This window comes from Anser brachyrhynchus, assembly GCF_964034855.1.
Source record: "Anser brachyrhynchus genome assembly, chromosome: 7".
In the NCBI taxonomy this organism is placed as follows: domain Eukaryota; kingdom Metazoa; phylum Chordata; class Aves; order Anseriformes; family Anatidae; genus Anser; species Anser brachyrhynchus.
Genome location: NC_137701.1, coordinates 14,181,894 through 14,198,818, shown reverse-complemented (window position 1 = coordinate 14,198,818; position 16,925 = coordinate 14,181,894). Strand labels below are relative to the sequence as shown.

General features: G+C 38.0%; 1 protein-coding gene across 28 annotated transcripts in view; it reads right to left on the bottom strand.

The window, feature by feature from the left end:
- The window catches only part of CARF (calcium responsive transcription factor), a 36,377-nt gene that overhangs the window by 9,344 nt on the left and 10,108 nt on the right, over positions 1–16,925 (bottom strand). For all 28 annotated transcript variants that reach the window (XM_080600406.1, XM_080600403.1, XM_080600408.1 and 25 more), the window contains 8 exons: positions 12,766–12,955; positions 10,364–10,484; positions 9,419–9,562; positions 8,734–8,967; positions 8,165–8,327; positions 7,170–7,245; positions 3,272–3,402; positions 1,922–2,288 (listed from right to left, as the gene is read on the bottom strand). In XM_080600406.1, coding sequence (XP_080456532.1) covers positions 1,922–2,288; positions 3,272–3,402; positions 7,170–7,245; positions 8,165–8,327; positions 8,734–8,967; positions 9,419–9,562; positions 10,364–10,484; positions 12,766–12,955 — 1,426 coding nt within the window. The remainder of the gene's footprint in view (positions 1–1,921; positions 2,289–3,271; positions 3,403–7,169; positions 7,246–8,164; positions 8,328–8,733; positions 8,968–9,418; positions 9,563–10,363; positions 10,485–12,765; positions 12,956–16,925) is intronic.

Below are 16,925 nucleotides of genomic sequence, written 5' to 3'. Positions count from 1 at the left end.
TGCTATTGCTTAAAAATTTAATGCTAAAGCATGTTGATTTAAAGAATGACCTAAACTTCAGGCATGGCTGGCCACTGGTTAGTGACTGCATATACATTTTCATCAGGAAACAGCTTACTCTTAAGTTAACACTTGGTTAAGAAAAAGTCCAGAACATACAAAATAACTTTAACCAAGCACACATGTGCACGTACACACAGTAGAAAAAGTATCTTGAAATATAAACTGACTGAACCGGTAAGCAAGTGTTTCATCCAAGTAATCTCTGTAACACTACTTCCTCTTCAGTCTAGAATGTTTTTTATCCTCCTGCTCTCCAGATAAAGAACTAGGCTCTGGAAAGTAGGAACTGGATGAAAGTATCTGTACATTTTATAGGCAAGTCTTCCACATAACTTAGGAATGCTACCAATACTCTCACTATTCCAAAATCCAAGGTGGTGAGATTGAGACCTTGAGCAGAAATCCCAAAGAAGAGTGAGTTTAGTTCCTGCATTTGTATAATTTAAATTTTATATTTGGCTACACTTCTTTTTGTAGAAACTAATATTTCTTTAAAAAAGTCACCTCAAAACATTCATCACTTAAATGATTATTTCAGACAAGTCAATATCTTGATTGAACAAATGGGTTAAACAACTGAATGAAGAAGGTACATTTTATAACTTTTCTGAAATTCTTTTAGCAAGAAGGAAAATAGAGTTTTTTTCAGAAGAGCAGAGGCATCCTGTTATGCGAAGGAGACAAGCTACACAGACATTTGAATATAACCAAGAGAAAATTCTTAAATTTAGCTCTGACAACAATGTCACAGCAAAACGTCCTAATGTTACTTCAACAAATCCAAATTTCTGCAGGTTTCCTCACATACCCTACTATTTCCTTTTTACTTGTTCATGTATTCTTTTATCTCAATTTTCTTTATTTCACATAATTTAGAACAAATTAAGTTTCGCTGACCTGTAAAAGTCATCAGGACTTATGGGGATAATTATAGCTATGGCATTACGAAGGTGTAGGCAGATCTAGCATATGTTTACCTATATTTTTCTGCAAAACTGCTCAGGAGCCATCTTCTGAGAAGTCACGGATGACAAGATAAAGTAATATAAAAATAAAAAAGTGAAGTATTGCACAGCTAACATCTCAGACACTCTGGAAAGTCTAAACAATATGTTGCAATGATATATACGCTCCATATCTAAGAGGTTTTCTTCACATGGAGTAGAAATCTTTCTTTTTGAATGTAACATTTCATTCTTAACCAGGTCCCATAGCTGAGAATTCAAAGACTGTATCTGTACCTGACAAAAGTGGTCTAAGGAGCCTTCTATTTTGACTGAAAGTTATTTAAGGTGTTTAACATACATTTTTAGAGAAGTATTTTCAGACAAGTTTGAAATTTCAAGCAATTATACAACTCCAACTGATCACAAAGTATATTGATGACTACATGATCCTAGTTAAAATTTACCAAAAAAAAACCCACTGTCATCTGCTGGGATGGTGCAAAGAAAGAAGTCACCAAAAAACACATTTCTTTCCAAAAAGTCCTAACCAGATTCAATATTGGTTATTTTCTATTCTTATTTTTCCTAATAAAATGTTATGTTTGAAGACGATCATTTTAGCTAAATGCTAGGGTCTTTTGGGGGGGGCAAAATTAGTGCTCATGAAATAAGATGGTATTTTTTCAAAGGAAGTGATAAGTAGTTCAATTAAGTCATTTTTTACAGCAAAGCCTACATGTATTTTTACAGTCACATATTTTTACAGTAAAAAATAATTAAAGTCAACTGAAACAAGCCTATGCTAGAGCTCCACATTATCAACACATTTCTCTACTTTGCTCTAAGACACAGGGAACAAAAACTTACGGTATTTTCTATATTTGTGTGTTATTGGGAAGAATGAAACTTACTAAGTGCAGGATGGCTGTCCACAATCCGTACTGGAATAGTCTGTACACCTCCCAAAAGAATTTGCTGGACTCCTCCTTCTAGGCTTCTGGAATCATCTACCCCTTCAACTGCTACCAGCTGGCCCATGGTGACCAGACTCTGATTAGAGCCAGGTGGAGTCCCATAAGCAGAGTCAGCAGCACTATGCTGTGCTAGGCCAGCACCTGCTTGCAGACTGTGCCCCTGACCAAGCACTAGAGAATGGTTCGTTATTGCACTCCCTGTGGAATCCAAGAGACTTGCAGAGCTGTGAGGGGAATGGTTATTTACAGCTATCAGGGCTGTTGATTCATTTGTGGAGGTAAAAGTTGACTGCAGCTGCAATCCCTGTGAAAGAGAAGGCAGAAGTACAAATAAACCAGTACACAGCAGGAGTAGTTTACATTTGATGACAAACATTTTGCAGTGCTGGAACCGGATAGCTTCTGACTATATGTCATCTCTTTTGAACAGTCAACCTCAGCATCTGTAGACTAAACTTGTATTAGAAAAAAAAAATCAGACAATGGTGTCCAGCAGCATCTCTAAGACTACTTATGACCATAAAGCTCTAATTTTGGACTGAGATTCAGTTCCAAATCATTCCCCAATACTGTCCATCCCCATGATGGGTGAGCACTAGAAGCTAAGCATACTGCTTTAAAGGAGACTTGGATGAAGCCAAGGCTCTCTTCAGCATGAGAAGGAAACAGCAAGTAGAACAGCAATTTACTGCAGGCTCTATTTCTATGGAAGAGATCACACATTGGGGTTCAGAAGGTATGAAGGTAGCTTTTCAAAGATCTTTGGGAAGAAGGTTAAGAGAGCCAGATTTCAAGAGACAAGAGCTTTAGAAGCAGTTTGTTTGGCATGGCATTCTTAACCTACACCTCAGCCTTTCAACCTGGAAGTTCACATATCTGAGCTGAGAGCAGTTTTAGGATTTTAACAGATTTTCTTGAGGCTGGAGGAGGATTTAGAAGAAATGAGTCTGACTTATCCTCCCTCATTTTTGCAGCATTTTCATCATGAAATGACTGGAACATCTGGAAAATGAATAGGCGTTTGATTTGAGGCAGAAGCTCACTACTCTCATCTTCTTGGTTTTGCCTCTTGACTTCATAACTTCAAAGTGGCAGTGAGATGCCCTGCACTACAGCCAGATGTGACATATTAGAGAAGCCAAAATAGGAGTTGACAGCTATTGCAAAGTCCATATTCCCTCACAGCCAGCGTTTGGGATCAACAGTTGAGGAAATTTGGTATTTTCAGCTTGCCTTCAGCACTCCCAACACAGAACATCTGACATTCTGTAAACAACTTGACTGTACCTGAAGTTGTGCAAATATCTTGGGCTGAAGTGAAGATAGTGAAGACAACAGCTGAGCTGTTTCTGGTAGCAAGGACTCCCCGCTCTGGTTGGATTCTCCTTTGGTGACGACCGACTCCGCTGGTGAGCTCCCTACAGTGCCAGAGACAATAAACAGACAGTTGTAACAGACTCCCTCCTCTTGTTTAAAAGCCTCCCCTGTAAATGGAACAAGCCAAGCCCCTTTAACCTCAATACAGACAATACAGACACATAGATATGCATATACACATATATGCTGTTCTTTTTTGCAGAAGAGCTTGGAAAAAGAAAAAAAAAAAGTCTTATTACAAGAAAAAAGATACTATTATAGGAAGATGGCATGTGTCTGTTGAGAGTGAAAAAGAAGCAGTTCTGTAGAGCAACGTAATTATTCCCTACCCTGTGTGTTGAATTTCTAGTTTTAACATAAAAGCTGAAACATTTCTATCAAAACAGCAATCAAATAATTTGACCACACGTACACCTTCAGCAAGGGCTCAATAACAAAAAGGCATCAAAAGAAAGGATTGTCTTACAAAATAAAAATCTACCCAGGAAATCCTGCAAGTCTTCTCATTCCCTTCCAAAGTGTGTTTGAAGAATTAGAAAAGCTTCTAAGCAATATCACATCAAATATGATTTTAAAGAGAGGCTATTCATTTGGGGGTTGTCCAGCCCACACATTCCAACATATTCTGAAAATTCTTATTTAAAGAAAGAATGATTGACTTAATTTCCTCAGGACTTGTGGAAATCAAGATTCACTTGTATCAGTTTCTGAAAAAAATAAAAAAATAAAAAATCCCATGGGATTATTCCATTTCCTGAGATACCGAGAATATTTTGGATAAGATGTACATAGATGCGAGTAGACACTGTTCAGCTTCCTGTTTTGCAGTTTCACTGCTATAGCTGTAAAAGACCTACTTGCCCTTTGCATACGGATTAGCCTATTGAATTTTTTTAAAAATTTGAGAATAGTCAACAATATCAAAAAGCTTTCTAGAAAAAAAAATATTATACTAAGCTTCCATCAATCTGAGCAAATAGAGATACACTTTTCATCACATATACTGAGCTGCAAACTAACTTTTTATCCTAACTGACCATAAGGTACACTCTAAATCTTCTCAAATAAAACTACTTCAAAGGTTTAGGCTCTTTTTAATACTATAGAGAGATCTCATACGTGTATGTGAATATTCACAGGTAGGAAGAGAGAGTATTTTCCTGAGGTTGTATTCTACACCAATATGCCTAGGAATAAATCTAATAGATCATATTCTATTCTACCCACTCCTTATACTGCATGGATATTCGGTATGAATGCCAGAAGCTTAAAAAAAATACACACACATGTACTGGATTTTTTCACTTGCCAGCATACTTCATAACAGATGTAAAAGGGAACAATGACTTAAGAGTTTTGATAGTGACAGTGATTCTTACACCTGGGAGTAAAGAGACTAAGTGGAATCATATGGTGAAGGATATTCTTCATATGCCTAGAATTAGCATATTTTAGGCAAAGACATGGAGTTCTGCACAGAAAAGGAAAGAAACAGCTGGGTCTTAGTTCTGTTGTTGTTCAATTTCTTAAATGTAAATTTGTCCCTATTCAGCACAAGTTGAAATGAAAAAAAATGTATACAAACAGTACTTTGAGAAGTCAGTGTTGTTTTTCCTTGCTATCACTTCACATTCTTAAACAAGAGCTGATTTCAGTCAGCTTTCTTTTTTCACTAAGACTTGTAATATAATTATAATAATGTATCTCCAATGTGTACAAACACATCCTCACATAAATTTAAGTGGAGATGAGATATGCTGAAATTAGATTATCTGCTTATATTCACTGAATTGGCACACGTGCAGAAAGCCAAATGCATCCAAGATCTCTAACGTCCTCTAAAACCCAGCATCTCACTGAATGGATGTTTACATATTTGATGAGCTATTTTGCCTTGGAAAACTATCTGTGAAAGATGAAGAAAAGCAAGAGTTCATCTTCTTGAACCCTTACCAGCATTCAGACAGTTCATACCAAAAGTCAACTCTGCTGAGCTCTATGACAGCGGTTAAGTCACCATTATTCTGTTTCTCTCCATAAAAGCATAGTAATGGAAATATTAACATAGGTGTGTAAGTTTAAGCACAGTAAATCTGTTTATACTGCAAATTGCTTCTTTTCTAAAAAGAAAAAAAAAAACATTATTCACATTGAGCCTAAAAATTTTCTTCTTGTCCTCTGACAGTTGTCAACACAAATTCTTGCCCTAAGTGCTCAAAGTATATAGGATGCATTTCAGTTTAATTGGATTCAATGCAGCAACAACTACAATAAGAGTTTAAAAACAAAACAGAAGCCCAACTTTACTTTTTTTACTAACTGTAAATAAACTAATGTACATGAAATTGCTCAAGAGAGAAGTCATACTGAGCCAGAATTCTGGGGTTTTACTTTTTCTGCTATAACAAAGGTAAGAAATAGATCAGGGAGTGACAGGGGTCAAAAGTGGAAGATGCCCAAACACATCTGGACTTCTTCAGGCAAGAACTACAGTGCTTCTTCAGGCAAGAACCGTATTGGAGGATAACTTGACTCGAACAAATCTTTAAGCGTGACTACTGTGACAGTGCCCCTTTGATCCCTGGGAGTTCTCTATCCACTGGAATAAAAAGTACTGAACACTATGTTCCAGTTAAATGAGGAAACAAGCTGGCACTGCCACCGACTTCAGTAAAATTAAGAAGTCTGCAGTCTATCTTAACGTAATGCGTGCAAATAATTAGGCTCTTCTACCTTGCTGCAATCATATCTTGCTGCTAAAGCTAATTTTTCTGATGAGGGTCATATCAAACCTATTAAAGAAGAGATGCAGAAAATATCCACAAACATGCAGGGAAGTTCTTTCAAGCCACACTCACTAGACAAAGCATCCTTGAAAACGAAATATCCTTGAAATCTGGACACAAATGTGAGAATAAAGTTATTTTAAATTTATTAATATCCACCATGATCCAGTAGAGCACCTCAACCTATGTGGAATCCTAACCACGTGGGTAGCATTTAGGTCTGGTTACAAACACGTTTACTTTCTTTTAGCACATGTTTTGAAGTTGAAGTAAAAGTAGCATGAAGCCTCTTTCAACAAAGAAAGCATGGTGTAATTAGTTTCTTTAAAAAAAAAAACACAACAGACCTTAGACCACAAACATGGATATAACAAGTTTCCATAGAAGTCTACATTGTGTTTTCACAGCATTATGAAAAAGGAAAGTGTTCTCAATTTTGACAATAAAATTACAGCATTAGTTGTTCAGGTCCTGACCCTGGCGGTGGAAATCAGCAAGTCAACAACTTCCCGAGAAGAAGGAATCTCAAAATGCATTCAAGTCCTTTTAGCAAAATATTTAAGCACATGCCAAGCACAGACCATCAAGGAATTCAGGTACCCAGTTGGCCACAGCTGTATGCCCTGATTGATATGAATATCTCTTCAGTAGGAAATTCATTTTCTTTTCCTACGCAGGTGTTATTAGCACCGTCATCCAAGGCAAAACACTCTTCCAAAATAATCAACCCTTAAAAATTTTCAGTTGCTTGAGGATGCGAAATAAAAAATAAACTTAGTTTTCATACTTTTGTCAGCTACAGCAGGGTTAAACGTTTTTTTCTGTATGTGCAGTCAAATAGTACAAACAAAAAAAGCTTGCCCTTCCCTGCCTCAAAACAGACACACCAAAATAATCCTCCTTACATTCAGCTGAGTGAGAGAACATGTCAGCAACCTCTCTGGATGGAAACCGAATTTCTGTGACATCGTTAACAAAACAAACCACATTTGGAAACAACTAAGTTATTAATACAGTCCTACCAGCTGAAGTTGGTGAGGCAAAAGTAACAGTCACTGTTTCTGTGAGAACATTCCCACTGTCTGTGGTCCACTGCAACTGAAAGGAAAAAGATTGCAGTTCTCAGAAAGATTGCAAGTTTGTCTACTACAGGAACATAGGGTCAATTCAGGACCCACAAGAAAACAGTGTGTTTTTCACTAACTATAAATTTTGGCAGTTTTTGGTTTACAAAAATAAAACACTGCAAACTGTTTTTTTAATACACACTACACCAAGAAGGCTAAAGTTATCTTGTGAAAATTTGAAGACTGAAATAAAGAAGTCAAACTATTTGGCTAACAAATATCACCCATTCATCTGGGACAAATGCAGTTTAGGGAGAGGAGGGGAAAAATGATAATGCAGCATCATTTAATACTACAGTTCTGCAAAACTGATTTGAAATCAGCAGTTCCTTTGCAGTCAAACTCAATTGGAAAAACTAGGATCATTCTATCTCTTACTGCTCAAGAGGTGGAAGAAAATAAAGGAACAACACAAGTTACCCAACATTCTGAAGTATCTACTTCAGGCTTATTTCACTTGCTATAAAGTGCAGTCGATGCTGTACAAACCCTAATTTAGACTCCACCTCAGACATACTTCATCCCAATTTTTCAGATATGGAAAAGGAGTAACTCCTCCAACACATAGATAACAACAAAGCCATGAATAAAATTTTCTGCTGCATGTCGATTTTTCCATACCACATGGCTTCCAGTTCATGCAATCATCATCCAAGAGTATTTTTAATGTGTCAATCAACTAATAGCAATCTAATGCTGATGAGATAAACACTGAAAAGGTTTTTTTCACATTTAATCTAGTCTTGCTCAGCAAGAGATTCCACTGAAAATATTGCTGCCAGAAATAAAAAGTCAGAGAATTGTAGATGAAACGCAACTAAAAGTAAAAATTAAATGAGACTTTCAGTATTCAACCCAAGAACCAAAAAGAAACACTAGGGTGAACGTACCGTCGCTGGAATGCTTTCTGAATTATATACCACCTCGCCATTTCTCAGGGACTTCTGCACTTCATGAATGTGGTTCTTGATGTCGTTCACAGTGGGGAAGAAGGACAGGTTATGCCTCTCTGGCACTTCATCAGGCTTGAATAATTCTCTTTCCACATACTTTCTGTCGCATGTTAAAGGACATTGAAATTAAAATTAAAATATGTATATTTAAGCTCTATTGTGCTATTCCCTTGTTACAACTGCTGCTACCTTCTCCCTCTCCTTGTTGTGTTGACAATACAAGAGCAAGCTAAAATAACTTCTGATCCAGTCCTCTGGGCATCTACTCTAGAGCTCAGAATTAAAAACGCCCATTTACTCAATTAACTTTAGAGAGGACACTAGCTCTTAATGGTTGTCTATAATAAAATGAGAAGACAAAATCTGGAAAAAAGCAGATTCTAACAACATATAGGAAATACATTCTTTTACACATCAGTACTGCCATTTAGCTGCAAGCCAAATTAATCAAATGCAAAAGCAGGTATAGCACTACAGCTTAAGAGCAATGCCAGACATCTCTGTACCTCAGTTGTTTCCTCACTGCATAGACTTGCTCTATTCCCTGAGACACCAGTTCTCTGATCTTGTCTGCCACTTGAGGATGAAGTCGGGAAGGCAGAGTACAGTTCTCATCTCTAGCAACTTCCTCCTCCTCCTCAGGAGAAGATGCAGAAAAATGGGAGGGTGAAGAAGGGAGGTAGGAAGTTTCCATTTCATGATATTGGTGGGCTTGCTGAGTGGGTAACTGTACATACCACCTGGCAAGAAGGAAAGAGTTTCTATACTCAATTCTCAAGCAAAGGCAGCAAAATGAATCTCTTGGGGAACAGCTGGACAATCACAAATGACCCAGTTAGAGTGACATAAGTCTTTACAGCCCCTCAGCTGGAAGATACTGCCCTTTAGAGCTCAGGGTCCTCTGACACTCTTCAATGAAAAATAAAACAGGTTAAATATCCCAATACATACAATTATTTCTACTTATTCCCTGCAGGGAAACATCTGCTGAAGTTCCACATCTCAGCATTTAACACGTTTACCAAATGAAATAATCCAGAGCCATGAGTCTTACTGACATTGTGGAATTTATACTATTGATATTAAGCAAGAGCCTTAATAAAGTAACTAAGAAAATCCAAATCCAAGCAAGCAAATTATTGCTCTATTTGCTTCATTGGTCAAGATGAAAAAAATAAATGCAAAGTTCACCTGAGGACACCACCAGCATCTATCAAGTTCTTCTTGAGCATGTTGAATGCTTTCTCCTGCTCCATTCTTATGATTTTCTTGTCAATTTTAGGGTCAGTAGGAACTCTGTACTCCGGAAACTTTTGAACCTTTTTAATATAGATCCTTCCAAGAGGAGGATTAAAAAAAAAAGAAAAGAAAAGAAAAAGAAAAAATAAATTCCTTCAAATACACTTCACTTCCAGGGGGAAGGCAAAATCCCCACCTACTTCATACTGGATATTACTATAGAAAAAATTCAAGCAGAGTGTTGTTCTGGGGGTTGAGGAGCCTCTACGAGAAATGAAGAATTTTTAACAGATCATTAATAGAGAGGAATGCAGGTGGATACAGAGAGTCACATGTATGGTCCAGGCTGGAAACCACTCAGCCAGACTGGTTTTGTATTTCAGCAAAAATCCTCTGCCCCTCAGTAGCATAAAAGCACAACATCATTTCTGGACAAGCCGGAATTCACCCAGCCTGAAGCATAAGCTGAGTACATACACATCTAACTGCACCTGTCAAGATAAGCACACCCTTAGCTCTGCAAAAAACAAACAAGCATGGCACTAATACCCAGAAGGATGCCCAAGGACAAGTTAAAAAAAAAAGAAAAAAGATGACAGTTGGATAAGGAAGAAGTCCTCACCAGTACTCAGATAGAGTGATTCCCACCTGTAGTTCATGGACTGATGTACTGCTACTTTGCAGCTAGGCAACCTATCAAATGTCAGCCTCATTCAGTTTAATAGGACAGCATTTCCTCCTTCCCTGGATATGTGCATCAACCTCTAGTTATCAAGGAGACAAAGCTAAGAGCCACACTGCATGATATAAGCTACCCCGCAAACAGCACTCTGTCAACGTTCATGAAATTTATATTTTCTTAGGATGATGGTCAGTAGCTTTGTAGCCGATTCTTACCTTGCCGGACAAGTGGCTTTGTACAGATGGACAGAAATCCTTTCAGGCTCACTGGCTTTTTTGGGCTGGAACCCTTTCCTTCTTGGTCCATACTGGCACTCCATCACAATGGCTCTGCTTCCTGGGAACAGAAAGTAATTCACTCTATTTGAGCAACGACAGAAGTCGTTATAGTAAAACACTAGCTATGGAATAGACAAGAACTCTGAAAAAGTTATTTCTGCTTAACAGATTCTTCAGAAGGTAGTACGCTCAAGTGTAGCAAGCATTCAAATACAGTGCAAATGTTTTTTTCACATCATGCAAGGAACACAGAGCACTTTAAAAGCGTTTCCCAAACTGCTATCACTTCACAACGCTCCTGGTAGATATATAGGGGCAAAAGATTGGCTTCTGACCCGACCAACAACAGTAATTGACAATATGAGCAGCCTTGCTAGTTACCAAAGGAACACAGTATGCTGGTAATAAATATAAATAAGAAATAGAATCTCCAAAGTAACCAAGAAAATCCACAGCTGAAAGCAAAGGACTTTAATTAATACTTCAGACCATGCTGCCCCACAAATTCTTACCTGCAAATCTGACCTACCTTATCAGTTAAATAACACTGCCTCAGTGTGGCATACCCCCATGAACACAGACAGGCTTAAACAAACATTGCTTAGCTTTAAATTTCATTCAGATACATGACTTATTCCAATCAGACCACTTACGAAAGGAGTAACATGCATAACAGTGTTTGTGGTCAAGAAGAGAACCTGTATCCGTCCCATATCATGTTTAGCTATTACTTACATTTCATATAAACCAGCCCACTGGCAGGGAGCTGCCTATACCACAAATGATATAACCAAAACCTTTTTAAGGTATCACAATAGCAGCATAAAGTGTTTCCATAAAACACTCAATGATTTACTGCCTGAGAACATGATATTATTAGTATATATACACATCAATGCATATAAAGAGAAGTAAAAATTGCGCTTAACAAACATATCTAGCCTTTTTGGATTTTTTATTTTTTTAAATTGAAATCAATATGCTATGACTGAAAAGACTTCAAGAGCTTTAAGTTAGTCCTTACTAGCATGCATGTCAAACCCAATCTGATGGGGCCCCTGTTTTACAAAGGTATTAGCTATATACAATTCTTACTAAAACTAACAATTGAGATTTTATAATTAGTTCATGTTTTATACTATGTAGGAGCTACCCAGCTTCTCCACAACAGAAACACAGCAGGGAAGGCATTATGGTTTGGTTCCACTTACACAGAAGGGATAAATTCCTTGAGAACAGTACTTTTGTCCTGCACAGTTTAGAATTAAGTTATCTGGGATTTAAATTACAGTTCAGAAAACTGCATTTCCAGCCTCTGTTCTATAGATGTAAAGGTTTTTAATGAATGTTCTTCATGGAGTGCTTACATTCTAAGCCTAACTGCATTAAAAAGGCAACTCATTAGAAATACACATAATGCCCATATGGGGATCTGAGCAAAGCAAAAATACTAAATACTACAACTTAAAAATCAGTGTCTCTATTAGTCTGCAGAACTTTAAAGAAGAAAGTCTATGTGCGGTTTTGTTCTAAATATCTTACTGTGGGGGAACACATTTATTAAGCAGATCTTACAGAAAATTAAAAATACCTCAAATGTATTTGGGGAGCTGGAAATAAAAACGTAGATTGTTTTGGTTTTGCTCTTAGTTTTTTTATAACTCACAGCTTATGGCTGAAGCTTTAAAACTGGTGCTGACATTTCACTTTACCAGTTACTTTCAGCAAAAAAAGCACATAACTTACACTCCAGTCATTCATGACCTCTATGTAAAAATTAAGAGATTCATTTCTTACCTGAATGAACTTAATTTCACATATGCATCGCATGAGCTAAATGCATATTTTCCAACCTCTTGAAGTCTGCACATTCATTAAAAAAAAAATCTGTCTGCTGAGCTATGTTGATGTTTACTTCTTTTTTATTTTATAGGGGGCCACTGAATTATCTTATTAGCTCCTGTGAAATAAATTCTTCAAAGGGTCTCCAAACCAGGCAAGAATACTGGAGCAAGCTCTTACCATTATGAAAACTTCCAAGTCCTGATTAAGCAGAGGGAACCTCCACCCAAAGAACCCATTCACAAGTACCATTTGATGCGGGTTCTTAACTAATTTATTTCTAAACAAAAAAGGGAACAAAACACTCACATCAAAGCCTGTGTTTTCAGGGAAACAAGCTCCTTCAGACTATGGCATAGAGGTACCAAAGCTGCTCTTTTTTTTGTGCCTTGACTTTACTAACACTAAGGAACACCACAAGGATCCTTCTTTATGGCCAACTGTCAAGTGATGTTGAGATTTTTATAGTAGTTATTGAAATAAAAGAAGTTAGTTACCTGCATTGACAAAGGGGATCCCATCATATGGGACATACTGAGATTTCCACATCAACCGTGTGGCGGGTTTGGCTGGGCTTGGAGACTGGCGCGTCCCCCACACACTTTGTGTTTGCTGCTTGTGTAGCGTTAGAACACTCTCTAATTCTGTCTCGCTCACACAATAGCCGCGGTATGAGTCCCCAATTTTCTGCATGGAAAGGAGGTGAAATAATAGGATTATTCACCCAGCTGACTGCTCTCCATTACCCAAGAAAACAAAAGCAGTCAGGGACTCTGCATGTGAGAAAACAGGCTCAGATTTTTGGTGCTTTGTGTTTTTTCCTTCCCCACACTATTGTCCTCACAAGCAAATTTACCACTGGATCTAGCACCAGAGCATTCTCCATCGAGGTCAGCAGTCTGTCAGCCCTCAAAGACCCTAAGTGCACCAAGAACCCCAGAAAAGTTTACAGAGTTACTGCCAATGCTAACTTCCACAGGACAACTTGACTCGTTTTTTCCCCCACAGTGCTTACTTCAGCTGCAGTTTCCTTCTAAGACAAATTCATCTTAGGTGAACATTTTGATGGAACTGCCTCAGACGATCTCTGAAGTGCTAAAAATTGTCTACATATCTACTTCAATGCACGGACACTGCTCTGAGCTGCAGCAGAATACATCTGCTTGTGCTACTAGTAACTGCCTCAGCTGCTTAGTGCATTAGCTCTGAATTGAACGCCCCAAGCTTTAAGGCTCTCTCCGTTCTTAAAGCTACACAGAAGCACAACACGCAAGATTTGCCACGTGCATATCAGCTACGGTTTCAATGAACTCTGCTGAACTCCGGGCAAATACAGAAAACTCACATCTAGATCTGATTCAAAGAAGTAGTCAACAAAAACAATTACAAACAACTCATTGACTTTGCAACATCCCCTGTGACAGCTGCTCAGCTGGTTTGGTGCTGGTCTATGAAGGCCCGCCAGCAAACCATGAACGTACTGGGACAGGAGTGAGCTATCCATCCAACAGTAACACCAGGAGTACTCTGCTAGCTCAGTCTTACAACATAACCATGGAGCAAACGCATGGTGAATGAATGTTGGCATCTGATGGATCCATTTTGCCACCTTCAGTGACAAAGCAGACACCTGTTTAAATAATACTGACAACAAAAGCAGCAACGGTATCTTTCCAAGACTATTATCTCTCAATATTTATTAGTGACAACAGCATAAAACTGTCTCATAGTTACCTCAGAAAAACAAAATGTCTGTGGTTAGCAAGACCTAAAGTCAACAAAGAGCAAATAAACCCCCTCCAAACAAAGTGGGGAAGCAGGCTGTTGCTGCTAGCACAATCCCCATAGGATAAGGTTATGCATGCACTGGCTGCAAGAGTCAGTCTATGGTATCAGTTTCTTGCACCGCGAGCATGCTGCTCCACCGCTTAGGCAGGTCTGCATACACAGCAATCATGCAGCTGCAGCAAGGAAGAAACATGGGTAAATGTTGTAATTGTTTAGCCAGAGACTGTAAATAACAAATGAACAGAAATGAAGCGATCTGAAAAATGCAGAAGGAAAAAAGCCTGAGAAGTACCAAAGTACCTTCTTTACAGAGACCTGGAATTATCCCCTCTCACAGCAGGAAATGCAATACCACTCCACAGAAAATTCTACATTACCACCATATCTCTTTCCATTCCTTACACTGGTCACTATAAACAGCTTCTTGACCTTATTCTAGGGAGATGATAGAAAACTTATAGAACTGTTGTGCCAGAAAGGTAACAGTTAAGGTACTGTCTCCTATTGTAGCTTTAATTCTGCGCAAAATCCAGCATTTCACAAAATTTGGGTGTGGGGGTAGAAGAAAATCATATAGCACATAAGATCCCCGCTCTCTAGGAGCTTCCCAGGCAGGAACAAATGGATAAGTGAGACCATCTGTTCCAAACAAATAAATGAACTTAGTTTTGCATAGTTGATTAATTAAGGCAGTTTTTAATTATGCTTTATTTCAGTATGCTGACACATGCTGGAAACGCGTTCTGATCCGACTGCTGAAAATTTTAAGTAGGTTAAAGAAAATAACTTATTTTTTTAAAATCCGTTTTTCGTTAACAAAGTAACTACCCTGAATTAATTGGATACTTTCCAACCCTTTAACTCCAGCCAAATGTCAAGCCAAAAAAAGAAGCAATTCCTTTTCTCCCCCTAGCCTCATCTCAGCAAGGGCACATAAAAGCTTACACTAAAGTACATATATCAAGACTGCAGTTTTCCTCGACTGAAGTAACAGCAAGCAGGAAAATGCCAGAGGCATTACACTGTCTAGGCACAGCAAGCATAAGCTGAATAGTTCAAGACAGACAGAGGATCAATGCGAAACACAGAACTTAGCGCTAGTTTTGCAGTCGCAGCTTTTACTGCCCTGTGTCTGCCTGTGCGTGCTGTACTGACCGCACTTCAGAGCTCAGCCCTGGCCAAGACCCTGGGATACATGAAGGGCAGTATGCACCCAGGCTATGCACAGCCTCACCCGCTGGTATCTTCCATTAAATGCACACAGACTTCCACTTCAGATTTGGTTCTATTCTGGAAAGTGACCGAAAAAGTGGAATTGTGAGTTACCTCATTTATCTGCATGAAGAATGGTTGGACTAAAGGTAAAGCGTTTTCTCCACCAGATCCCCAGTAGGACCCTTCTACCCTGTTACTGGTAACAAAGTGTTCTGCAAGACACCAACCTCAAAGATAAATGACACTTCAGAATCCCATGGTCTCTAGTCTGTGCCCATAAAAACACACATGCATCTGAGCCATCCCCTGTGGTTTTACAAGAACCATGTAACTGAAACTCAGCAAAGCAACTCTGCTGATAACACACAAGGAGGGAGAGAATTTGGGTCATTCCTCCTTGGATAGGCTGAATTCTGCATGGAGAACAGCAATAATTTATTTTTTTTAAATAAAACCGTGAGGATTAATGCATACAGGCAATAGTTCAGCAGAGAGATAGTTATATCCTCAGAACACATCCAAACATTTCAAAAAATATCTTTCTTTTTTAAGAAAGAACAATAGAGAATATTATTTTTCTCTTTCTGCTGCTGTGAATTTTAAACTCAGCAGGTGAAATTTCTTATAAAAGACTTGTATTATGGTTTGCTTCATCTAAGTCCTATAAATTTAAGCCAATAATAACTGACTCAGACAAGCTACATGGATGCTAAAATGAGAGAATACATGTCACAGTGGCAAAAGCACAGAAGTTATACAAGGGTTATACATCTTAATGGACTTGAACAACTAATTGTAAACCATATCTCTACCATGGAAGAGTTAATGTTATTACTTATTGACCTCTAAATTGGATAAATATTGGACAACACTATTCATATGGAATAAAAGACATAACAAAAGGAGGAATAGATTGATATATTTAGTCAATTTAAAAATTATTTCTAAGTGGATATGGAAAGCTATTCCATTTCTAAGTACTTTGCAGCTGCAATTTCTAGTTATCATTGGCAAAGCCAACAGGGAAAAACGTTCAAATGGTAATGATATCTGAAGAGGTAAACAAGATAGAATATTATTTTTCCTTTAAAAAAGTATTACGTAAAAATAAACATCTATCAGGAAGAGTTTGGTAGCAGGAAGATGAGGTAGGTGATCTCTCAAAATCTTCCCATCACCCCCTTTCCTTTTAAATGATTTATTAGGCATTCTAGCTGTTAACAACATCCTAAGTCACCAGGATGTTTCTGCAGACATCTAACAATATGCAAATAGAGAGTCCTGTTTAGGTCAATGCCGTGACAAGGGATAAAGATAGTTTCATTTATATCAAGTATACAAATTCTCCATTTAGGGTGGTGAATTAACTGTACAAACTGCAGTTGAAAAAGATCATTTTAGTTTCTTAGTAGGCAATTGGAAACAGAAGCACCAGCCTTTACTAAATGTAAAGATTCTCTCTCATGAAGTGTAAGAAAATCCTAAAGCAAGTATTGGTCACCACAAAGGAAAACAGAAAACTTGGGATAGGATCTCAGCATTTTTCAACAAATGAAAACAAGCACAGATAAGCATGCATGATAAAAAAGTAAGAATATTTAAGATATTAAGGCGCCCTGATAAGTCCCAGACCTGACCCTGGCAAGTAGTCACA